The following is a 23,162-nucleotide window of genomic DNA, read 5'->3' on the forward strand; positions in this document are numbered from 1 at the left end:
CGAGAAACCCTACGAATTATTATTTGTAGATGGAAGAGATGATAGGTTGTATGAGGTGTCAGAGGAGCCGGAGATTCAAGAAGAAAAGGAAGATATTGAGACTGTCACTTTACCACAATTACCACCGCTAAAACAGAGCGCAAACACAAACGCAAACGCAAACGAAACTGAAATTAATGGGCTTGCAATCTTCCGTCCAAAGGAGAATATTGAGTTAGAAGACATTACGAAGGAGGTTAAAGAGGTGATTCCATCGCAGGATCATGGAAAAGACAAACCTATTGCTATAAACAATCCCAAACAGAGACGTGAGGTCAAACCAGAACCTCAATTAAAGGAGATCGCACCGAACAAGGTCGGCACAACCGAAAAGAAACGAAATGTCTCGTTTTTCCGTAAGTTCTCCAATAATTCCGCCACAATAAAAGGTTACGATCACGAGATATATGTTAACATAGGATCCCGACAGTTGTATACTGGATTGAGAAAGTTGTTGGAAGGATGGACACAGTATGGATTAAAAGACGTGAGGTCAGACAATACCGCAATGAAGATTACCGGGAAATTAGCTAATGACAATATACTTTCGTTAAGGTCTACACTGTTCGAACTACTGGTAGAGCCTAAGGGATCCAAGTATAGTCTGATTGGGTTTACAAAAGTGCAAGGATCTAGTAAAGTTGTGAGACGGTTATTTACTGAAATCGAAAAAGTATTAAATAAAGAGGGTGTTTTATAAAAAGTGTATGTATATATAAAAAAAACTGGACAGTTTATTGCTCTTACGGTGTGAACAGAGAAACCACTTTGCAAATACCCGTCCCATCCTCACAGATACCCCCCTCATGCCCTATTGCATTACACTGTTGCGCGAATTGGTCCCAAAGTAATTGATCGGTTTCATGTGCGTTCCATAGTTTTGATAAAAGAGGTGAGAGAAGACTTTGCTTAAGGCCTTTACCGTACTGTGAATAGTAAGATCTGAAAAGCATAAATCCATTTATTGACTTAGCGTAACATCTTGACTGATACGGTCTTAGGATACTCTCTTTTTGAAAGTAAGTGAGTCTTGTTGTTGGATTATGTTCGAAATTTATGGAATCCAGGAACCATTTTGGTGGTGGTGGAACCATTTTGGTGGTGGTGGAACCACCACCGGCTTCTTCTTTTGAACTATAATATTGAAACATGTGGCATCTCTTAATGATTTAGCTTGGCTTCTTCTTTTAATATGGCGAATATCTTTCTTTTTAATTCTAAATAAAGGCGTGGTTGCCATTTTGTTGCTGAAAGTTTGGGTAGACATTTTTGGTTGGTTGATTTATTTATTTATTTATGCAGTTGATAGGATTTCATATAGCAAGTATATATATATATTTTTCTATATTAAAAAAATATAGAAGAATCTGAAACAATTAATATTTTGAATATTGCCTGATGTAATTCTTTACATGAAGGGGAAGAGCTCGTTACAAATTGAAAACCCATACATTATGAAACAAGTTAACGACAATATAAAAAGAGAAAGGTATTTTCTGAACTAGCAAGAGGATAAAAACCAAAAAAGAGTGCGACCAAAAATAATGAACAAGATAGCCATTAGCGACCTTTTAAATCCACCCACTGCTGGTCCAGTGACCAGCAATTTAGATTCGATCAATAACCAATTAGTGACGATATGTTCCAAATTCCCAACTGCAAAAGAGAATGTAGATGGATCATACCAGATCCAACTACATAATATTGTTTCCTTTCTATCTACTTTGACGCAGTCTACCAACTTAACTTCAAAGGATTGTTCAAATATACAATTAACATATGAATTGTCCTCAATGCTAGGAAAGGTGCTTAAGGATATGGTTCTACTTAATGGAACAGAAGAAGTAGAGAAAAAGAAAGTCAAAGAAGAAGAAGAGTTGGAAACAAATTCAAAGTACGTATTTAATGTTATTACACAGGATATGATGATTCCTGAAAAGAATAAGCCGCATAGGGGACACAGATTACCAAAGGAAAAAGTTAATCGGTTGGAACATTGGTATCTAGCACATATTCAAAAACCGTATTTAGATTCGAAGAATTTAAAAGTGCTTATGGAAGAAACTAAATTATCAAAAGTACAAATCAAGAACTGGATCTCTAACAGGAGGAGGAAAGAAAAATTATTGTCAATATCACCTGATATTGTTGAAATAATAAATACCCAAAGTTGTCAATAATAATAAACAAGAGTATATACTTAAATAAGTAATGTTTACTTTTACAAAGAAATAAATCTGAAGCAATCAAACATACCCACACTCTGACTTGCAATGCTGACATTCCACAGGATTTTGCAACAAATTCCCTTTCTTTCGTATTCAACCACGGCTTTTTCTGGAAAATATTTTCTAACAATAGTTTATTCTCCTTGGAGATAGGCGACCTTGATCTATAGTACAAGTAATTCTCATACACCTGTTTAAGAAGTAAACTCTTCTTAAACAAACTAAGCGACGAATTCAGAATATCCTACTTCTTGTGGTTAGTCATCTTGAAATACTGCAAGAGGGTTACCGAACTTAAACATACCTGTGAAGTTTCGTTGAAACTATCTTGTAATAACATTGCAATGTATAATTGTTTATTGAGGAGGGGGGGTGAGCGGTGGTTGGATTGTATATTGATTGAGACGAGGGGATATACCCGCCTATTTGTATAATAGATCTTTGCTACTTATAATAATTTTTCCAATCTGAATACGACCAGGTCATTATTACTGAAAGGGGAAAAATTGAAGTTTCTGGTACATTACGAACTTGAAACACGAAAACGCGTGAACACTACTCTCAACAACATGATATATATAGACAGTAAACATTACATGGTTAATGAACTGTCAAGCTATTCCTTATCATACAGGAGCTATACTAGAAGTAAATAGAGATAATATTTAAGAAATTGACATACATAGATGGGGGGACATACGGATTTATCTGATTGTATAATTCAAGTAAACAAAGATAACAATGCATAAAGGGATCATTGAACTTCGTTCCCATCAAAATACATATGAATGATAAAACTAAGGAGTTTTCTAACAATTTCATAGTAACTAACACCCCGATACAATTGGGCAATAATAAACAATGGAATAGATTAGAGACGTTTTTGAGATTTTTCGAGGGTAGGAACAATGTTTACTTTTCCGTGTCTCTAGCACCCCAATTTTTTTCCTTCGGAAAACTTTTCCGAAGGGACCACTATCTTTTGCATGTTGAGCATGTTTGGGTTGTGCAAAAAACCTCACTTTTTACGGAATATTTATTCAAATACATAGCTTGTTATGGGATTGATCTAGTTGATATAAACCCACCGTAAGTTTATAGATATAAGGTAGGACTTGTATAAGATAAGTAGTTGTTAATAATATAAATAATAATTTAATTATCAGTTATTATAATGATTATAGTATAATTATAATTGTATAGCGATCAAGGATAACGAAAATCATACCAAGTATATTATCCTCTTTGCTTAGTTTATATCATATATTTGAACGCATCAATAGATAAACTTGAATATTAAATAAGAAAAGTTTATCCAACGGTTGATCCATACCTTGAAAAAAAATTCTTAAGCTTCTTCCTGTTCGCTGTTGCAGGAGCAAAAGTAAACAATAAATGGCCCATACATTCCTGTACTTAAAAATACATTATGATATATGGGAGTAAGCTTCGTTGAGAATGTTAAATGGTTCTTATTTCCTTATGATTTACTTATATACTAATTGAGTGAATAAAGAACGTGCAACCTATGAATGAATTTCCAACTACATATATAAAGCTTCATAGAATTTGTTGCCCACATTTAAAATTTTGTTTTTACATCAACAGAAAAGAATCAGATAAGAGGGTTTCTCTATAATACGAGGCTACATAACCGTATTTGTCAAACAATCATTAATTATACTAAAACAATAAGAAGTGCATGTTTATTCTATCATGAACGATTTGGAACAATTGGAAAGATTTATCCTTCCTTCAATGGATAATTGACTATTATCTGTCTATCCATTGCTCTTTTGGTATTCTCTTGTTCTCATGTTCTCTTGTTTCCTTGTTCTCTTTTTTTGTAAGATTCCGAAGTCTTGCCTAACAGAAACTCATGTAACCGTCATTATAGGGATATCTATGTTGTTGTTGTTGTTGTTGTTGTTGTTGTTGTTTGGCTTCGATACACATTATTTCTTGTTGGTAGTACACCTGTTTAAAGATTGAATGTGTTTCTTCTACATAGTTCATGACTAGCACTGCTGTTGTTTTAACCTGGATATGATTTTACAGAATGTATTCGAAGAGAAACGAGAATGAAAGAACGAATTAACGAACAAAGGAAAGCATTGCAAAACAAGATATCTGCCCAGAAGAATACTTAAAAAGCTTACTGCAAACAGCTGAAAAACGAAAAAGAGGATTCTTGTATATGTTCTTATCTACTAAATTAAAACTATGTATAAAAAATTATGATGGTAAAGACTTTATGTATCGAACAGGTACGATATGAAATGCGATGAAATGAAATGGAAAAGAAAAGGAAAAACTATTACAAATTCGTCAAAAAGACAAACAAAGAAAACCGTCAACTGCTGGATGGAATTTAAGATTCAACTTTAAGCACTAATGTCAATTGGAAAATGTTGAGTATTTTCAGTATCGATGAAATTTGGGATTGTTGATGATGATGAATCTAGGTTTTGTTTTTCATCCGCTTTCATATTCAATAATAATGACTCCAAATCATGAGTAGTATTTGAAGAGCCACCACATGCAATTACTAATATTATATCATCAGAGTTCAATTTATGACCCAATGATTTTTCTAGGATATCAGTATGATAAGCTAAATGAATTGAAGCACCACAAGCAGGCTCTACGACCATGTTATAATCCTGAGTATATTTCAAGCAAGTTTCGATAACATTTTTATCTTCAATGACGACAGAACGAGTCTTATATTTTTGAGCATATTCAAAAGTCTTTTTAGAGATATTGGCAGTTCCTAAGGATGTAGCAATAGAAGTTATCTTTGAGAATTCGATTTGTTTATTCAATTTCAAAGAGGTATTGAAAACGTGACAACCTTTAGTTTCGACACCAACAATTGGAATTTTATCAGCTAAATTATATTTTTGTAAACCTTGGATGATACCATTATAAAGACCACCTCCACCGACACTACAAACAATACCTTTCACTTTGTTGATGGGAATATTTTGATCATTCAATGAATCCATTATTTCATCGACCATAGTGGCATGACCCTCCCAAATTAATGGGTTATCAAATGGATGAACATAAATGGGTTCAATATGATTTGTGTCAATTTTATTCATTATTGAATTTTTCAAAAACATGTCAGCTTCTTTCCAATGAGCACCATTAATAATGACGTTAGCACCTGTTGATTTAATCTTTTCAACCATTCTTTGCTTTGTCGCGGTAGGTACAACTACTGTACATGGTAAAGATAATCTTTGACAAGCAGTAGCTGCAGCAAAACCTGCGTTCCCACCAGAACTCGCGAATACTTGTGGAGTTTTTTGACCTATTTTATTAATGTTCATTGCACTCTTTAAGATCAAATTCCCGATACCTCTACTTTTAAAACTTCCACTTGGCTGAAGACATTCATATTTGACGAAGAACTGTGGAGTGGCGGTGACAGATGCAGTAGCAGATGATTTAGCAACACTATTTTGGAAGAATTGGCGCAACAATGGAGTCTTGTTGTAAACAACGGACATTTTTGTTATGCTTGTTATTGTTATAATAAACGGATGATATGAAACAGTGAGCAGTAACAACAGCAGCAGGTAAAAAATGGAATGTATTGGGAATAAAGACAGAGATGCAAGGAATAAAGAAAGAAATGAAAATAAAAAATGGATAATTACATAACCAATGGGCAAGACAACTCTTTTATATACATTATTTTTGCTTTCTTTCCTATAATCTCATGTAGGAGGCTATATATTGTATGTATCAACCAGCTAATATTTCCTATCTTAATCCATCATTCAAGAACGATATTGTCTCATGGGTGAGTTGAGTAAGTACTACTCTATTGTAGTGTACTTGTAGTGATGTGATGGAGATATATACTATGGTGGAATTCAAACTCCACCATAGAATAGTATAAGATAGCCGCCGATGGGCCTTTTCCTTCAAATGCCGTATTGTTTACGGTTTATGTTTACAGTTTTGTTAACAGGTGGAATTACAATTCCACCACATCATCTATCTGTCTACCCATCGCTTAGCCCGCGAGTAGCAAGAAGACTTTCGAATAATCTACCCGTATGCTATTTCAAGGGTAGCAGACCAGTGATGGCAACAAGTGAAGACGGACTATACTAAAGTGTACTGGACCGCCTTTGCGCATACATAAAAGTGAAAAATTATTATGAAGTTAGATACAGATATGCAAGCAGACCCCGGATAAGACAATACTGTCAAGGATCATATATTATCTCACAGCAACAATAGATAAGGTAATACTACTTCTCCAAAATACAATATAATATAAACCTTATCCATAAACATAAACATAAACATAAACATAAACATAAAAATTCCTCGAAAGGTAAACAACAATTTTTTTGTCCATTTGTCAAGTAACCACCCCATCCAGTCGTAATCGCTCCATTTATCCATGTCAACAACATTACAAGATATAACAGAAAGATTACTTATCCGGTCACAAGAAGCTATATTACAATTAGATTTATGGATACAACGTGAGAAAAAACAGCAAGAGTTATCAACATTAAACAATAGTAACAATATTACATATGATCACGTTGATAATCAACAGTATAACGTCTATTTGGCTCAATTGAACTCATTGATTGTTAGAGTTCAATATATTAGAGATAAATTCTTACACAATATCAATCAATTGGATTCCACTCAAGATGAACAGAAATATATCGAAAATCTAGTATATGAATTTAAACAAATTACTTTGAAATTAAATGATTTATCGAAAAAAAATAAAACTACATCTTCTTCAGAAAATTCTTCCAAAACCGCTTCCTCTAAAAGTAGTATGGAATCATTTGAACCAAAACCTTTAAAAATTATAAAGAGAACAAAAAATGACCAAAAAGTAAGCAATACTATTAATAATGATCACGATCTCATTATGCAAGATGAAAACTTACAGCGCCCAAATTCTTTACCATCTTCTCCCATTGAGAAATCTTCATATGTCACAATATCTCAAAATGAACAAAACCTTAGATTAATGAAATCTCAGGATTTCTCTACCAAAAAAAATACATCACGCAATACTAATTACAATACTATTAGAAAATTTGAAAATGACACTATAAATCAATTCTTTAAATCTCAACAAAGGTTATCCATCGGAATATTCGACAACGATGATGATAACATCTATAGTACAAATATGGGAACGGCAACAAGAATAACTGGTGAATACCTGACTGACAATAATTCTGATCAAGCTACTGTAATTTCTCAAGGAACAATCAAAAGAAATGATGACGATTTTACCCCTCTTCGACGTTATAATTCTCATGAAAGTATATTATCTCAAAAGATCTCATCGACACCTTTAATTGATAACAATAATAATTTAACTTTCAACTCAAAATTACCATTATATAGCTCAATAAGGAGACCATCTATGCAAAGTATCCATGTTACTTCAAACCCAATCTTTGCAAGAAGTTCACAAGGCAAAACTTCAAAAGATTTACTATCATCATTTGTTACATCTTCGATTCCAAGAAATAATAATCGTAATATCCAGACTCGTACTAAGACAAGAACACAATCAAGAAGGAACAATCAATTGAGAGACCATACAATAAATCAAACGTCAACTTCATCATTTTTCGGAAATTGGAACTTTTTAAATCGTTTTAATATGATAACATCAGAAACGAATACAACAACTAATAGGAAAAGAAACTATAACATACCCCTTGTCAATCAATCAAGGGCACATAATATTGATGTTAATGACACTATGGATTCAATATCAATTAAAGAACCTGTCTATGATAATACGATATCATTAGATGATTTAGAAGATGCACTCAATACTGAGTTACTCCTTTAAAAACCAAATAATAATATACTGTTTCTGTGTTTGTTCTTCTATTCCTTTCCACCTGATTTGGAATGGGTTGTCACCTAGATATATATTTAACATAATATAATACTTGTAACTTTATTTTATAGAACTTCTAATAAAACACTACTTCCCATGTTCATATTAATAAGCATAAAGAACTTATAAATGTCTATAACTAATATATTGTTTTGTCTGGGTTATATATAGTAACCTTTAGATAAGAAAAATCAATTTTCAAAACTATCATCACCAGTTGAAAAAAGTGATCCAATATTTCGTTCGCCTTTAGTAATCTTATTATTATCGGTTACCCTAGACCTTAATGGTTTCATTTTACTATGCGTTGGAGCCATTAATTTCCTAGATTTACCAAGATAGGTAATGGATGCTTTCGAACTACCAACTGTTCTATAACTTTTAGATATCGTGACGGTCTTATTACCATCTTGGAACTTTTCATTAATATCTGTTTTAGATCCGAAGGATTTCAAAATTGATGGAACTTTAAACAAGGCAATTGGTGAATCCTCATCGTCATCATCATCATTATTTATATCATCCAATTTAATAACTTTGGAACTGTTATTACTAGGACTTTGAAACACTTTGATCGAACTTTGTTGCTTTAATGACAATAGATTTTCAACTTTGGTACCATGTTGTTCTTTGGCTAAATTTTCATTCATTGCAAACTCTTCATCTTCTCTGCTACTCTTCAAAAATGATAAAGTCCTTTGAACAAATTCTTCTGATATTATAGTTTTTTTCTTTTTAATCCTCTTACTATCTCCATTTTCCTTAACGACCGCGGCATCTTCTTCTTTCATATCGTCTTGTGTATTATTGATTTCTTGCGTGGAAGTTTCCCCTAACGGTTCATCATTAAAGGCATTCTTATCATCGGTAATATCCTCTACCATACTTTCAAAAAAAGCCTTAGATTTAGGATTTTTAACCAATTTTTTTTCATCATCTCCAAGTTCTAATCTCCTCTTCCTCATCAGTTCTTTCCTTTTCAAATGATATTCTCTTAACGCATCATCATCTTCATCTTCACTTAATTCTAATTCTAATCCACCTCTTTTCCTTTTCCTAAATCCACCATTTTTAATGTCATATAATATCTTATTGATCATATTCAAATCCATTTCTTTATTTTCTGCAGCAAGCATTTCACGGATTTCATTGGGATCAAAATTTGCCTTCGAATAATCATCAATCATTTTTTCAACATCAGAATCATATTCATCTGACATTTCACCATCAATACCACCAATACCATGCCATTCATCTTCAGATTCTTCTGCTTCCATTTCAAAGAACTTGGTGACACCTTTCTTCATCATTTCTTTTTCTTTGTGTCTCATTTTCTCCTGTTGCATTTTTATTTTCGTCTTCTCCGCTTCAATTATATCAATACGTTCTTGTTCTGTTAATTCGAGCGGTTGAGTATCTAGATTTTCATTTTTGTCGTCGTCAACTTCAAGATCATCGTCATCTTGGCTTTTCACATTTGCAGTTGTCAAATTATCTCCATATGCTCCAAGATCTATGGCGTTTCTTTTTGAAATAGTGTCTTCATCATCTTCGGATACAGATATAATCTTTGCTGTTACACCATTAGAACGCTTTGATAATTGTAATGGAGCCTCTTCTTCTTCCTCATCAGCATCCACATTATCAAGAACATCTTCATCTTGTATTCCATCTTCGTCTATATTTCTCCTTTGATAGACAACTTCCTCATCAATATCAGGTTTTGATACATCCGAAAGTTCGGCATCAGACTCTTGCTCTTCTTGCTCGTTTGCACTCAAATCAAATTCAACATCACTATCATTTACACTATCAGAATCATTGGCATTATTTTTTTTGTCCTCCCTTTCTTTTTCACGTTGTCTAATTTTTTGATTTCTTTTAATTTCTTGTTCTAATAGATTTTCCACTAATTCCTTCTCCATTTCAATATCTTCAAAATTTAGACCTTTATTTTCAATAAGTTCTCTTTGATTTTCTAAAATTTGTTTCCTACTAGATTTTTTTAAATTTTCGAAAAGTTTATTTAAGTTCGTATTAACTGTACCATCTTTCTGTACGTTTTTCTTTGATTTTTGTTTAGATAATCTAGCCTTTATAGTTAATATGGTTGCTTTAGAAGTTCTCGAAACAGGTAAACTATTTTCCGTATCATCACTACTTTCATCGTCAGAACCTAATTGAAGTTGATTTTTGGAATTTAAAACAGTTTTCAGTTTATTTTCATATCTACTCAGGGTATTTAATTTGGAGAATTTCTTAGGTGATTTTATTTTTGGTTTTATAGTGGTACCATCCGATGAAGCTGTTGAATTGTTGTTCTTCGTTGAGTATGAATTTGAACTCGTATTCTCTTTTCCATTTCTTTTAGTTTCTTTCACTTTGTCCCCTTCTTCCTCGGATGATGATGAAGAGGAATTATCGAATCCTTGTAAGAACGAATCTTTAGTAAACTTAACTATATTTGTGAGAATTGGTTTTGAAATTCCCTTGTATTCTTTGTATTTAGAATTATTAGCTAACTGTTCTTCCTCCTCTAGTTCCTTTTGAAATTTGTGTATTGCCAAATTGGAGCCTGAAGAAAGTTTGTCATCTGCTACAGTCCCAACTAATGCAGTTGATGAGGGTCCGTCATCTCTTACTGTTGCAGCTATCGCGGTGGCCTGTAGTAAAGAAGAAGAAGCATCGACATATTCTGCCCTAACATTGTCTACATTAGTGGATATCAAAACAGTCTGAGATTTTGACCCATTTGTGAAATCATCATTCTCGTTCGTTATATTTGTTTCAAAGTTTTTTATCTTTTGAGTAAAGGTGAATGGTACCGATCCAAAACTTTCATTGATTATATTTGTTTGATTGTGGTTATCTCGAGAATTTTGCGGTATTCTTTGTGTCTTCAACAATTGTTCTTGTGTTTTTTGCATTGTAGACGTTCTGTCATATGTATCTCCCGGTATCAATTGTGTTGCAACCTCACCGATTTGTGTCCTTTCAGCTGTCTCATCATCTCTTTCAGTACTTCCAATAACTTGAGTGGGCATCTCATTCGAATCATTATCTATTGTAACTTTAATTTCTTGTTCTAGTTGAGTTCTTTCACCAGTATTAGTAATTGGCTGTGTTTGACTTACAGGAATGTGTTTTATAAGATCTTTTTCCAAATCTTCACCATTTGTATACAGATTTGTTATTATTTGAGTCTCTTGTTCACTTGATGCTAGTGGTGTCTTTTCTTGTTCGATGTAATTCTTTCCTGATAACCTAGCCCTAACTTTATCAATTGTTGAATTCTTAAATAGGAATCCTGTTCCAAGAATAGTTGGTGTTACATTTCCACCACTGGTAACATCAGTAAGAATACCGTCCTCTTCTTGCTCTTCAATGGATGGATCCAATGATTTTTTATTGTAGGTTGTTTTCCTTACTTTCGTTACTGGTTTCAAATCATCGATTAATGAGTCCATTTTTTTTCCTTTCCAGTTCGCTAATTATTTCTGAAGGGATAGAGTCAATTTGTGATATAAAAAAATATTGGATAGATAGAAGTTCCATTCGAGTGTATAATACCAATAATGATATCGTTAAATATATGCTGGGTTCTTTCATGACAGGATTAACGTAGAAAAACAAAAAGGTATAAGTTTTCACAAAAGTGTATACAAACGCGTAACAATTTCCTGTTTATAATAAAAAAAGACGCGTTAACCTCCAGAAAATGATAATCAGAAATCAGAACATTATATGGAGATCTCGATGATAATGGACTGGTTTATATATATATATATATATATTTATTGAATGTTTAGAAATATTTTTGTATACAAAAAAACCATATGATAATGGGTTTACCTAATTTTACTTGGATTTGTTTGAACTTTTATATGTTGGTTCTGATGGAGCAACGTAATCTTTATTTCTTTCTGTTTCCTTTTCAACTTGCTTTTCAGCTTGTTGTTCCCTACGTTCATTTAATTTCTTCATTTCCTTTTCTCTTTTACTCAAGAAATATTCACCACTTTCAATTTCCAAATCAACCTTTCTAGGTAATTGAGCAGGTGGGAATGGAGTATAAATTTTCTTTTCCTTTTTAACTTTCTTTGGCTTCTTACGAGCAACATTTCTCTTTTTAAACATGGGTAAGAATCTAGACCAATCTTCATTTGCCAATTCTGGTTTCTTAGCCAATTCTCTCTTGATCATTAACTCTTTAATATGATAAATTGGATGAATATTTTTCATACAATCTTCTACAACACGACGAACTTCTTTTAAACCTTTAAATGGTCCCATTACACTGACAGTATTACCTTGAACCAATATATAACATTTAGTCAATAACTCCAAAGCCTTTAAAGTGTTACCATTTGGTCCAACTAAACGTTGTCTTCTTTTCACGAATCTTTCCTTATTTGTGACGAAATTACCAATCTTAATAACATCACAAGCCATATCATCTTCCAAAATTTTGACAGCTTGTGGGAATGGGACAGATCTTGCCAGAAGTTTAATTAAATCACGAGCTTTCAAGATGATAGCTGGATCATAAGTCTTTCTTGTTGTCTTTACAGTCATGGAGCCTTCAACTAAATCCAAGACACATGCTAAATTATGTGTATTTAAAGCTCTAGTAACATCATTCCAAACAGATTTTAAATATGTTTCTCTATATTTGGGGAAAAGTGTCATGAAACTTGACTCTTCAGCAAAGGGTAAACCAGATGCGTTATCTTCAGGTTTAAATTCTTCTATTTTCCATTTATTAATCTCTTCTGTATCCCAAGGTTTATCTCTATTGTGAGTCGATACCATTCTTTGTTATGTGTTTGTTTATTTGTATTTTTCCTCTTGGTGAGATAATAATCTATTTTGCGATTATGAATAGTTTTGGTATATGTAACAAAATGAAAAACTTTTAATGATGGATCGTAGTTTGCATAACTTTTCACTCTTACTTAGTACGTACGTAGTTTGTAGTTTATACTTTGTAGAATTTCTTTCTATTGTGAAAATTTTCCGATGAGCTTCCGGCAAATTTATAAGAGACAGGAAAAATCATTTACATGGATGAGACACACAGAAAAGTTAACTACATACGTAGATATACATACGTACAGTGAAAAAGTTACAGTAGTTCAATTATATCAACAATACTTTGTTGTAACAGATAGTGCAATAAACAAAGTCTCTCTCCTTTAACGAGATATATCACACCTATGGCAGCTAGATCGAATAGTTTACACAGAAGAAGACTCCCCACTGGTCGTAAAATAAGGAAACCTAAGAATCATACTAATAAGAATAATGTTATAAAACAGTCAGACAGGAAGAAGAATAAGATAAAAGTGGCCATGTTTAATAAAGAAAGTTCGCTTCATATGAATGTATCAGAATTGAATTCTCAATCGATGTCACCAATAAAGCAGAAACAAGATTCTCTTCGAAAGGGTTCATCGTTAAGTGCACATGACTTGTTAAATGATCAAAAGAAAGATATAGAGGCTAATAATAGAATACAAACAGAAAAGAAACAGGTAAATGATGATATGTTAAGACAAATTGAAATGATATCTGGGTTCAAGTTTTGAATGTTTGCTTTATTAGATTACATAAATACATGGAAGGGGATACAAATTATATAAATTACGTTATAATGTAATGTATGTAATAATAATAACTACGGGCACTAGTTAATCATTGCCTTTTTATTTCGTTTTTTATTGTTTATCATTGGCCCGGTCATTAGAGTGTTTGAATATAAATAGAATATACGTCTTATTATAGTGTCTTTTTTTACACGTTGACAGATCTTATACCTGCAGAAGAACGGAATATAGCGTCACCTTCTGCATAACCCCTACCAGCTCCAAATCCTATGCCTAACCATACAGGGAAAGTACGACGTTTGAAGAAGATCACAGAAGTGACTACACCAACACCAAAGCCTAATCCAACTTTCACTAATGTATTAGACAACACTATATCCCATTTATCATTTAAGATAGATTTATCAATTGTGGCCAGTTGCTGTTGTGGTGGTGCGACTGCATTTTGGTGTTCTGTCTTATTTACTTGTTCCGACATGATTATTTAGTTTTCGAGGATTTAGTTGTGTTCCCACAGGGTATCTTGGTACTTGGTTCTGTTCTTGTTGCTATGTAACTTTGAACCACTATTTGAAAAAGGGGACCAGTCGAGCGAGATAAATTCCATTCAATTTATTAACTAAACTACAGTAAGGAATTTGAACTAATCAACGTTTAATATTTCGAAATTCATTTCGTTTTTGTTGAAGGATGTAGGGCCGAACGAGTTATAAAAGGGCTTGACCTCGGTACCCTGATACATCCATTTTAGACCTATCTTCGAGGAAATTTAAAAAATGAAACCTTCCCTTTAACAGTAAGGTTTTCTTATTTCAGTGGCAATTTTTAAAGGATTCTACGTATGTCTAAAGATATTTTGAATATAATGAGAAAATGATCGAAGCTCTTCGTTACCAAACGCTTTATGATTTGGTCCACCGGATTAACTAAATCTCTCTTTAACCAAATTTCAAGTAGGAAAAAGTTAATCGTATCATCAATTGTGGTCCCTGTCGTATCTGTGTCACTAATCAATATCATACAATCAAAGAGAACTTACTCTCCTAACAACATTATCATGACTAACAATACCGTTAACAATAAGCATGGATTTATTGCACCAGCTAATACTGTTCCAGATTGGACATGGACGCCAAAGCAAATCCTCGATGAAACTAAATCTTATATTGAGAAAACAAATAAATATTATAATTCCATTTCTGAAATCGAATCTCCATCAATTGAAAACCTTATTATCCCATATATGAATTATGAAAATAAAATGGGATTATTAATTAATCAATTGACTTTCTTACAACATGTATCTGCTGATAAAAAAATTAGAGACGCATCATTGGAAGCAACTAGATTATTGGAAGATCATGATATTCTAACTTCATTGAGATGGGAAATATGGGAACAATTTGAAAAAGTGTGGGAAACTGTTCAAAATGATGATGATTTTTTGAAAAACCATCAATTTGAAACTTATAAATTTATTGAAAAAATTCACAAAGATTCCTTACGTAATGGGTTGAAATCTGAAAGAAATTACCAGCTTAAATATATTAAGGGAAAAATCAGTGCAGATGCATTAACTTTCTCAAGTAATTTAGGTGAACAAAATGAATATGTTAGTTTTACTAAGGAAGAATTAGATGGTGTTTCAGAAACAGTAATGGATCAATTTGAAAAATTTATTGATCCAAAAACTAATGAGAAAAAGTATAAAGTCACTTTCAAGTATCCTGATATTTTCCCAGTTTTAAAAACTGCCAAAAACCCTAAAACAAGAAAAATCGCTTTCTTAGGTGATCAAAATAAAGTACCAGAAAATGAGAAATTGCTATGTAATGTATTGAAATTGAGGAAGGAATTGGCGAATACATTAGGTTATTCAACTTACGCTAATTATAATCTTGATATTAAAATGGCTAAAAATCAAGAAACTGTATTAAAGTTTTTAAATGATTTGAAAGAAAAATTAAAACCATTAGCTGAAAAGGAAATTAAAATTTTAAAAGATTTGAAAAAAAAGGAATGTGAAGAATTAGGTATCCCATATGATGGTCACTATTATATTTGGGATCATAGATATTATGATAATAAGTATTTAAAGGATAACTTCAATGTTGACATTGAAAAAATCTCAGAATATTATCCATTGGAATCCACTATCGATGGAATGTTAAAAATTTATGAAACAGTATTAAATTTGAAATTTATTGAAGAGACAGATCCATTGGCTAAAAATGTATGGCATCCAGATGTTAAACAATTATCTGTTTGGAACATGGATGATAGAGCAAACCCAGCATTTGTTGGATGGATATATTTCGATTTATATCCAAGAGATGGTAAATACGGACATGCAGCCAATTTCGGAATTGCTTCTTCATATATCACCGAGGAAAATAAAAGATCATATCCTGTCACTGCCTTAGTTTGTAATTTCTCCAAACCAACAAAGAATAAACCTGCTTTATTAAAGCATTCTGAAATTACTACTTTTTTCCATGAATTAGGCCATGGTATTCATGATCTGGTTGGTCAAAATAAAGCTGCTAGATTTAATGGACCTGGATCTGTCCCATGGGATTTTGTTGAAGCACCATCTCAAATGTTAGAATTTTGGACTTGGAATAAAAATGAATTATTATCCCTATCTAAACATTATAAGACTGGTGAAAAAATCCCTGAAGATTTATTGGATTCATTAATATCAACTAAACATGTAAATGGTGCACTGTTTGCATTAAGACAATTACATTTTGGTTTATTTGATATGACAGTTCATACGACAAAGGATATAGAAAATTTAGATTTGTTAAAATTATGGAATGAATCAAGAGAAGAGATTTGTCTAGTTGAGAATGGAGAAAATTTTACTAAGGGTTATAATTCATTTGGACATATTATTTCAGATTCATATTCAGCAGGTTATTATGGTTATATGTGGGCTGAAGTTTTCGCAGCTGATATGTATCATACTAAATTTGCTCCAAATCCATTAGATGTCAGCGTCGGTATCAAATATAGAGATTTGATTTTGGCAAAGGGTGGCTTATATGAAATAAATGACAATTTATTAGAATTTTTAGGAAGAGAACCATCAAACAAACCATTCTTAAAAGAATTAGGTTTATAATTTTACGTCGTCTCTAAAATAATATAGATATACGTATATATTTCATGTCTCAAATTCAATATACATCAAAAACCCCTAATTAAAGAAAATGTCCGAAACCGTTAAAATAATTGATTCTAGATAGCTAATACTTCGCCGTTAGATTTTGCCGAAAACATTCTTATTAATACTAGCAGATTTGACAAATGTTCTAAAACGTATACCATTTTATCTGAGAATTTTAACTTAAATATATTGATTGAAACAAGGAATAAATAGACCAACGTTTGAAACAATTCCAGTAATAAATCCATTATCATCGAAGAGCATTTTTTAATTCCTATATCCAGTTTTTCATGTAAGACACTAGAGACCAGGTTCTCATTCCTGGTAATACGTTTCGAATTTTTTCTTTCTTTGACTAATCTAATTCTTGCCTTGACAGCCCTTATCAATTGATGAACCAATTTCCTTGTTGTTAATATTAATGTGACAAACCATATTTTCGAACCAAAATTTCCCTTATTTAAATTTCTATATAAGAGATTGTTTTCACTTATGATACCTAGACTTTTTAATAGGTATACGTTATCAAAGATATTGCAAATATATTCTAAGCCTCCAATTATGCTATCCTCCATGGTTCTTCTCATATAACCATCTGCAAAAGAGCAACTGTCTTGCTTCCTTGAATTGAGCTAGTTTTCTACTCCTTGATAGAAAATGTTACTTCAATGAGATGCTTTTTTCTAAGACACACACTAAAAACACAGTTGAATTCTGATGGCTCATTCATTACCTTCACTCCTATGGAGCATGATTCATCTTCACTTTGGCTTCCACTGCATTGGTCCGTATGTACGTGGAAGTTCAATCATCATCGACTATTCGAAGTAGGAAATTTCAAGAAAAGCGGACCTGAACATAACATGGAGGAAGACTCCGCTGCGCTGCGCTAAAAAGTTTTGACTGTATGTTCATTCCGGTTCCTCTTCTTCTTCTTACTTATACACCTCTCCATACTCCAAGCACAAAAGAAGGAAACAACAACACAGTTATATTCACAACCATTCAATGAACTCAAATGGATCTTCTATTATATATGGAGATTAACAGTTTGAACGAAAGAATTGGTACTGCTAATACTATCTATAATGATTAGTAAAGAAATTTGACCACTATGAAAGTGAAAGTTAGGCGGTTACCATCAGAACACAAGCGCACATTCAAAAATCATTGATAAGGAAAAAGTATACAGATTAGCCACTTTAAGTTATACACAATGATTAAAATATCTCTCTGATTGAGTATCAAGTATAAAAGGCCATCCCATGCCCACTTCTCAGGGAAGTTCTTCTATCTGCCTTAATTAGTCTTCCTTTCCTTTTGCGAACGATCTTAGGGTTTAGTTCTTCGGGGAACCATGGCAGCTCCGGCTTCTGTGAGTAGGGTTTGCTCTGAACCCTCTACATTTTGCGGGCCCGCTTTTTAACTGGTCCCTTCGCTGTAACACGGTGGCAAAAATAACAAGGAGTTCAAGCCTTTAACAGCTACATTGGTGACAAAAAAATTCTAACCGTATTAAAAATAGTATCATTCGATAGCCATTGATCGCAGCTATGCAACTATGGTAATATCTCATAAGCTTTCCATAGAAACTATACTAACTTTTATGTATTTTCTGCTGTTTACTCCATTTTTACTTAGTGCTTTATTTTACAAATTCCAAAAACTTGGCCCGAAGCGGGGCCAAAATAGCCAGCAGATCGTGACTTTTTTTACTATTACCCGGGGGGGGTTTTCCAATTTGAACCAATCAGAAGCTAACGTCCTTACACCCAGGGGTCGGAAATATTTATTTTCACCGTTTGCGTCTCGTTTCCTCTTTCTTACATTTCACTTTGTGTACTTTCTTCTTCTTTCAAGATTCGAAACGGTTTGTGGTACTTTATTTCACGGGATATCTTTAAAGACCTAACCTCTCAAAGTTATCATTATTAGGGTTACTAACAATAGTTCAACTATAATAATAAGATTATTCCTTTACTGACGAAGAGTATTATAATATATTAAAACTCGTTATTGAATAACTCAGAGGTTGCTTCAATTATTATTATTATTATTATTATCTTTACAATAATAATTTCATATTGCATTGCGTAGTAATAATAATTTAGGATAATTTTTCTTATTCGAAACTTTCATTGTTGTTGTCTTTTGTTGTTGCTTTTTGAGCTTCTAAATAAACGTCAGTATGACATTTTCAAGAAAACGTTCCCATTCAACATTAATATCCGATTATAATGAAGAAAATCAATTTAAAAGAAGAAATTTTTCCAGTTTAACTAATATCAAAAACCATCAACAAATAATACACTGTGATGATAATGAGGATGTTGACTCTTATAACTATTACAATCCTGCCATATCAAAACATTTGGATTCAGATCGTGACATCTTATTAGATATGGTTAGTTCAATGGAAACTGGAGCGTTTGATCATGTTTCTCACTTTGATCCTTCAAAGGATTATCAATATCAATATGATGCTAATAATAACACCAAAGGGAAATCTATTTCAAGAACGACTTCATTTTCAAATGGGACTAAAAAAAGTATTATTTCTACACAAGATAAAATTGCAAGAGAACATTGTTTCGATTATATTGTTCAAGCAATTGATGAAGTTTGGGCTCGTTATTGTGATACAACATCCAATGCTGAAGCTAAAGTTTATAGTTCCATGAATACTAATTCCAAACATTCAGAGGAAATTTGCTTAAATTTACCAAATTTAAGCAAAGATATTGATCAAGTTGAATCAAATGAGAACGAATTTGATCACCATAATCATCATCAATCTTATAAACCACTAAATCTTTCAGATCAGGAAGAATCAGATCTTTCTGAAAGTGACGATGAAGATGAAGACAAAGAAACAAGTGGATATAAATCAGAAGCTACAAATTTAACAGAATATGAAACAGATTCCGGTGGAGATCATCGCACTGTCTCTAGATTACCAGATTCAATAAATTTACAATCTTTGAAATCAAGATTACTAAAAGCCAAAGATGATTTAGAGCAAGTTTATGATTCTATTGATCTTTCAGATTGTATTGCATTTTGGAGACGGTGGGACATGATTAAATATAGCGCCGTTGAAGTCATGGAAGATGATGATGATGATGAAATCATAGAGAACGCTATAATGGAACTGGAAGAAGGTAGGTTCTATAGAGAATGATATTACTTCAGCTTCATATCCACTCGATCATTCATACATACATTCATTCATTTATCCGCTGGTTTTCTTTTCAGTTATTATCTACGGATACGGGACATTTTTATTTAAACAGGAGGAACTAATAATAATATTATCGCATAGACTCTGACACTGATCAGAGTAGTAAATAGTCATTCATATATACTTTTTTAAGGATAAACATTTTGCATTATAATACATTCAAATTTATTAAAATCTTTTTCATCAGATTGTTTCATAATTACCAAAAACTGTTTCGGAAGTTACTATCCTGACAGGAAGCTGTAGTCCAGGCACCTTATACACAATAAACTCTACTAGTCTCAATTCGGAATTTTGACCATTCAAAAAACTAGAATTATTTCATGAAAACTTGCGCTCTGTAACTATAATTCCCTTAAAAGGTAAGTATATACTTCTGTGTATAAGTTGTTGTCACATTGCTGTTAACCCATCGGGATCGTTTTGCATTCTACCGTAGTGCATGCGTACGTGAACATTTTTATTATAAACGTGACACTGACGCGTAAACGCTAAATTTTGGCTTGCGAGGATGTTTCAGTATGGAACAATAGCTCGAAATCTGTTTTATAGAAGGAGCTTCTCTAACAAATGAACCAGAAAGAAAAAAAGCAATAGTCCTTGGAATATACTTTATATAAAGTAGTAGACTATTTATCTTTGTTGCATTTACCTTATTATTCTTATTTTTGCCCTCATAACTTAAGACATTAAGACAGTAACTAGCAACTAGCAACAAAACTAGATAACAAAAGGAAGAAACAAATCAGAAAATGACACCAATGGAATCATACACAACGTCAAAAGAGTCAGAACACAAATCAAAACATGTTAATTTTAAACCGAGTACAGGATTCCATACTAATGATTATTCAAATAACTATATCCATACGGGTTCGATGCCCCAAAAACATGTAACAAATATTGAAAATCCAGTAGAAGGATATCCCAAATTACAGAAATTGTTTGAAGAGAAAGATAAACAAATATCACATTACGCTACAACACCTTTTGGATGTAAAGTTGAAATAGATTCTATGGTTCCCAAGCTCAATAGTTGGATTCAAAAAGATAACTTAAACTTTGATGTCGTAATGATTGGTTGTTTAACGGATAATCAATTCATATATCCATTATTAACTCAATTACCCTTAGATAGACTAGTATCTAAGCCAGGGTTTCTGTTTATCTGGGCAAGTGCTAAAAAGATCAATGAATTGACGAAATTATTAAATAATGAACTTTGGGCAAAAAAATTTAGAAGAAGTGAAGAATTGGTCTTTGTTCCTATCGATAAAAATTCACCATTTTATCCCGGTTTAGATCAAGATGATGACACTTTACTTGCAAAAATGCAATGGCATTGTTGGATGTGTATCACGGGGACTGTTAGAAGATCAACAGATGGTCATTTGATCCATTGTAATGTCGATACTGATTTGAATATTGAAACAGAGAAGACTCGTAATGGAGCAGTTCCATCACATCTTTATAGGGTTGCTGAGAACTTTTCAACAGCAACAAGAAGATTACATATTATCCCTGCAAGAACGGGCTGGGAAACTCCAGTAAGGTTAAGACCTGGTTGGGTTATTATGAGCCCAGATGTAATGCTCAATAATTTCGATCCAGCTAAATATAAGAAGGAAATATCTAGGTTAGGTTGTAATATCCCATTAAAGAACGAAATTGAGACATTAAGACCAAAGAGTCCAATACAAAAGGCTTCCTGATAGTACATTGTAATATTTCAGTCGAGCAATCTATTATTTCTGCATAATTTGAAGCATAGCATATATCTATAAGATAGCATCAAAAGAATTTTTTATTCTTCATCTAAAAAAAGAAAAGGAAATAGTGCTGGGCATTAACTTATCCTTAATATTAAACAACTAATATACCTTATCTTTTAAACATGTGAATGTAAGTATACTACTTAGCTATAAGCCATTGTATTGTACATAATGTTTTATTATTCATAGAAAATGAAGAAGGTGACCACAGTCAAGCCTTTGTAAAATGGAAACAAGTACATCAGGTTTAGGTTCCGGTATAAAAAGTAAATATTGACATTTCGATAGGTCGTAGCAAAAGAAAATAAGTTGGTAAAGACCAGTGAAGGAATTGGCTAAACTACGTACATGATTGCTGAGACACCACAGAAGTATCGGTGATATTCGAAAAGTAAATATCATTTGGGTAAACAGAAGGTTGTTTCAACGTTATGTGCTTCCCAATTGTTTACTTAACCAATTATAAACAGTTCGAAATATATCTAAGGCTATAACAGTATCGATCAGGTCCGTACAGTGAGAGACTGGAGAAATCGAAGGAATCCCTACGGCATATAGAGAAATAATAGGCTCTTAGATTGAACTGGAGTAAGCCAAAAGTAAATAAACAAACAAAAGCGAAACAAAACAGCTTCTCAGAGAAAGTTTTTCGTCTGCTGGCCGTATATGGAAAGAAATCATGTAATTACCCGAATAGGTAATTACATGGTTTTCTCAAGCCGCGAGATCAAATAAAGGCAGAAAAGAACCAAATTTACGTAACATAAACAATCATTCTATGGAGAATGTTTACTTTCTTTCTCGTTTGTTTACAATTGTTGTTGACTATTGTTGGAAACTCTTTCTGACTTAATTTTTGTTTATTTTTGATATTTGTTATTTACTATTTAATTAAAGAATGAAAATGATCAAATAGAGATAAATTAAAAAAGGACAGTAGACAGGCCAGACTCTCAAAATGCATGCTTATTATATTATATTCAGAAAGGGACACTCATCCGAGCAAGATTCAATAAAAAGTGATCTTATATATAACTGTTTAACTTTTAAAAAGACGACAATAAACACTTTTAGTTGTAAATACAGAACATCCACATAAAATAGGAAACCGATAGTCTACATGTACCTAAAAAAAACTTTACTAAAATGTAACTACATCGCAACCTTGATATAGCTCTATTCATCTAAAT

At 32.5% G+C, this 23,162-nt stretch overlaps 12 protein-coding genes across 12 annotated transcripts; 6 read left to right on the forward strand and 6 right to left on the reverse strand.

Annotated features, from left to right (window-relative positions):
* Positions 1-782: 782 nt before the first annotated feature.
* Positions 783-1,190, reverse strand: HMLALPHA1 (transcriptional co-activator mating type protein alpha; the record flags this gene model as incomplete). Its single annotated transcript, XM_003667365.1, has 1 exon — positions 783-1,190. One exon carries the CDS (start codon positions 1,188-1,190, stop codon positions 783-785), a length of 408 nt encoding a protein of 135 aa, XP_003667413.1.
* Positions 1,191-1,583: 393 nt separating this feature from the next.
* Positions 1,584-2,219, forward strand: HMLALPHA2 (homeodomain mating type protein alpha2; the record flags this gene model as incomplete). Its single annotated transcript, XM_003667366.1, has 1 exon — positions 1,584-2,219. The coding sequence occupies one exon, from the start codon at positions 1,584-1,586 to the stop codon at positions 2,217-2,219; it is 636 nt and encodes a 211-aa protein (XP_003667414.1).
* A 2,432-nt stretch (positions 2,220-4,651) lies between these two features.
* Positions 4,652-5,785, reverse strand: CHA1 (L-serine/L-threonine ammonia-lyase CHA1; the record flags this gene model as incomplete). The annotated part of the gene is made up of 1 exon (XM_003667367.1): positions 4,652-5,785. One exon carries the CDS (start codon positions 5,783-5,785, stop codon positions 4,652-4,654), a length of 1,134 nt encoding a protein of 377 aa, XP_003667415.1.
* Positions 5,786-6,693: 908 nt separating this feature from the next.
* On the forward strand, positions 6,694-8,130 carry VAC17 (Vac17p; the record flags this gene model as incomplete). Its single annotated transcript, XM_003667368.1, has 1 exon — positions 6,694-8,130. One exon carries the CDS (start codon positions 6,694-6,696, stop codon positions 8,128-8,130), a length of 1,437 nt encoding a protein of 478 aa, XP_003667416.1.
* Positions 8,131-8,372: 242 nt separating this feature from the next.
* MRC1 (chromatin-modulating protein MRC1) lies at positions 8,373-11,648 on the reverse strand (the record flags this gene model as incomplete). The annotated part of the gene is made up of 1 exon (XM_003667369.1): positions 8,373-11,648. The coding sequence occupies one exon, from the start codon at positions 11,646-11,648 to the stop codon at positions 8,373-8,375; it is 3,276 nt and encodes a 1,091-aa protein (XP_003667417.1).
* Positions 11,649-12,039: 391 nt separating this feature from the next.
* KRR1 (ribosome biosynthesis protein KRR1) lies at positions 12,040-12,993 on the reverse strand (the record flags this gene model as incomplete). The annotated part of the gene is made up of 1 exon (XM_003667370.1): positions 12,040-12,993. The coding sequence occupies one exon, from the start codon at positions 12,991-12,993 to the stop codon at positions 12,040-12,042; it is 954 nt and encodes a 317-aa protein (XP_003667418.1).
* Positions 12,994-13,397: 404 nt separating this feature from the next.
* ADF1 (Adf1p) lies at positions 13,398-13,769 on the forward strand (the record flags this gene model as incomplete). The annotated part of the gene is made up of 1 exon (XM_003667371.1): positions 13,398-13,769. One exon carries the CDS (start codon positions 13,398-13,400, stop codon positions 13,767-13,769), a length of 372 nt encoding a protein of 123 aa, XP_003667419.1.
* Positions 13,770-13,974: 205 nt separating this feature from the next.
* Positions 13,975-14,265, reverse strand: MIC10 (Mic10p; the record flags this gene model as incomplete). The annotated part of the gene is made up of 1 exon (XM_003667372.1): positions 13,975-14,265. The coding sequence occupies one exon, from the start codon at positions 14,263-14,265 to the stop codon at positions 13,975-13,977; it is 291 nt and encodes a 96-aa protein (XP_003667420.1).
* Positions 14,266-14,691: 426 nt separating this feature from the next.
* PRD1 (metalloendopeptidase) lies at positions 14,692-16,914 on the forward strand (the record flags this gene model as incomplete). The annotated part of the gene is made up of 1 exon (XM_003667373.1): positions 14,692-16,914. The coding sequence occupies one exon, from the start codon at positions 14,692-14,694 to the stop codon at positions 16,912-16,914; it is 2,223 nt and encodes a 740-aa protein (XP_003667421.1).
* Positions 16,915-17,030: 116 nt separating this feature from the next.
* On the reverse strand, positions 17,031-17,546 carry NDAI0A00190 (uncharacterized protein; the record flags this gene model as incomplete). Its single annotated transcript, XM_003667374.1, has 1 exon — positions 17,031-17,546. The coding sequence occupies one exon, from the start codon at positions 17,544-17,546 to the stop codon at positions 17,031-17,033; it is 516 nt and encodes a 171-aa protein (XP_003667422.1).
* Positions 17,547-19,147: 1,601 nt separating this feature from the next.
* On the forward strand, positions 19,148-20,140 carry NDAI0A00200 (uncharacterized protein; the record flags this gene model as incomplete). Its single annotated transcript, XM_003667375.1, has 1 exon — positions 19,148-20,140. The coding sequence occupies one exon, from the start codon at positions 19,148-19,150 to the stop codon at positions 20,138-20,140; it is 993 nt and encodes a 330-aa protein (XP_003667423.1).
* An 812-nt stretch (positions 20,141-20,952) lies between these two features.
* On the forward strand, positions 20,953-21,912 carry KAR4 (Kar4p; the record flags this gene model as incomplete). The annotated part of the gene is made up of 1 exon (XM_003667376.1): positions 20,953-21,912. One exon carries the CDS (start codon positions 20,953-20,955, stop codon positions 21,910-21,912), a length of 960 nt encoding a protein of 319 aa, XP_003667424.1.
* Positions 21,913-23,162: the final 1,250 nt, after the last annotated feature.

The sequence above is a fragment of the Naumovozyma dairenensis genome, chromosome 1, assembly GCF_000227115.2.
Source record: "Naumovozyma dairenensis CBS 421 chromosome 1, complete genome".
In the NCBI taxonomy this organism is placed as follows: Eukaryota; Fungi; Ascomycota; class Saccharomycetes; order Saccharomycetales; family Saccharomycetaceae; genus Naumovozyma; species Naumovozyma dairenensis.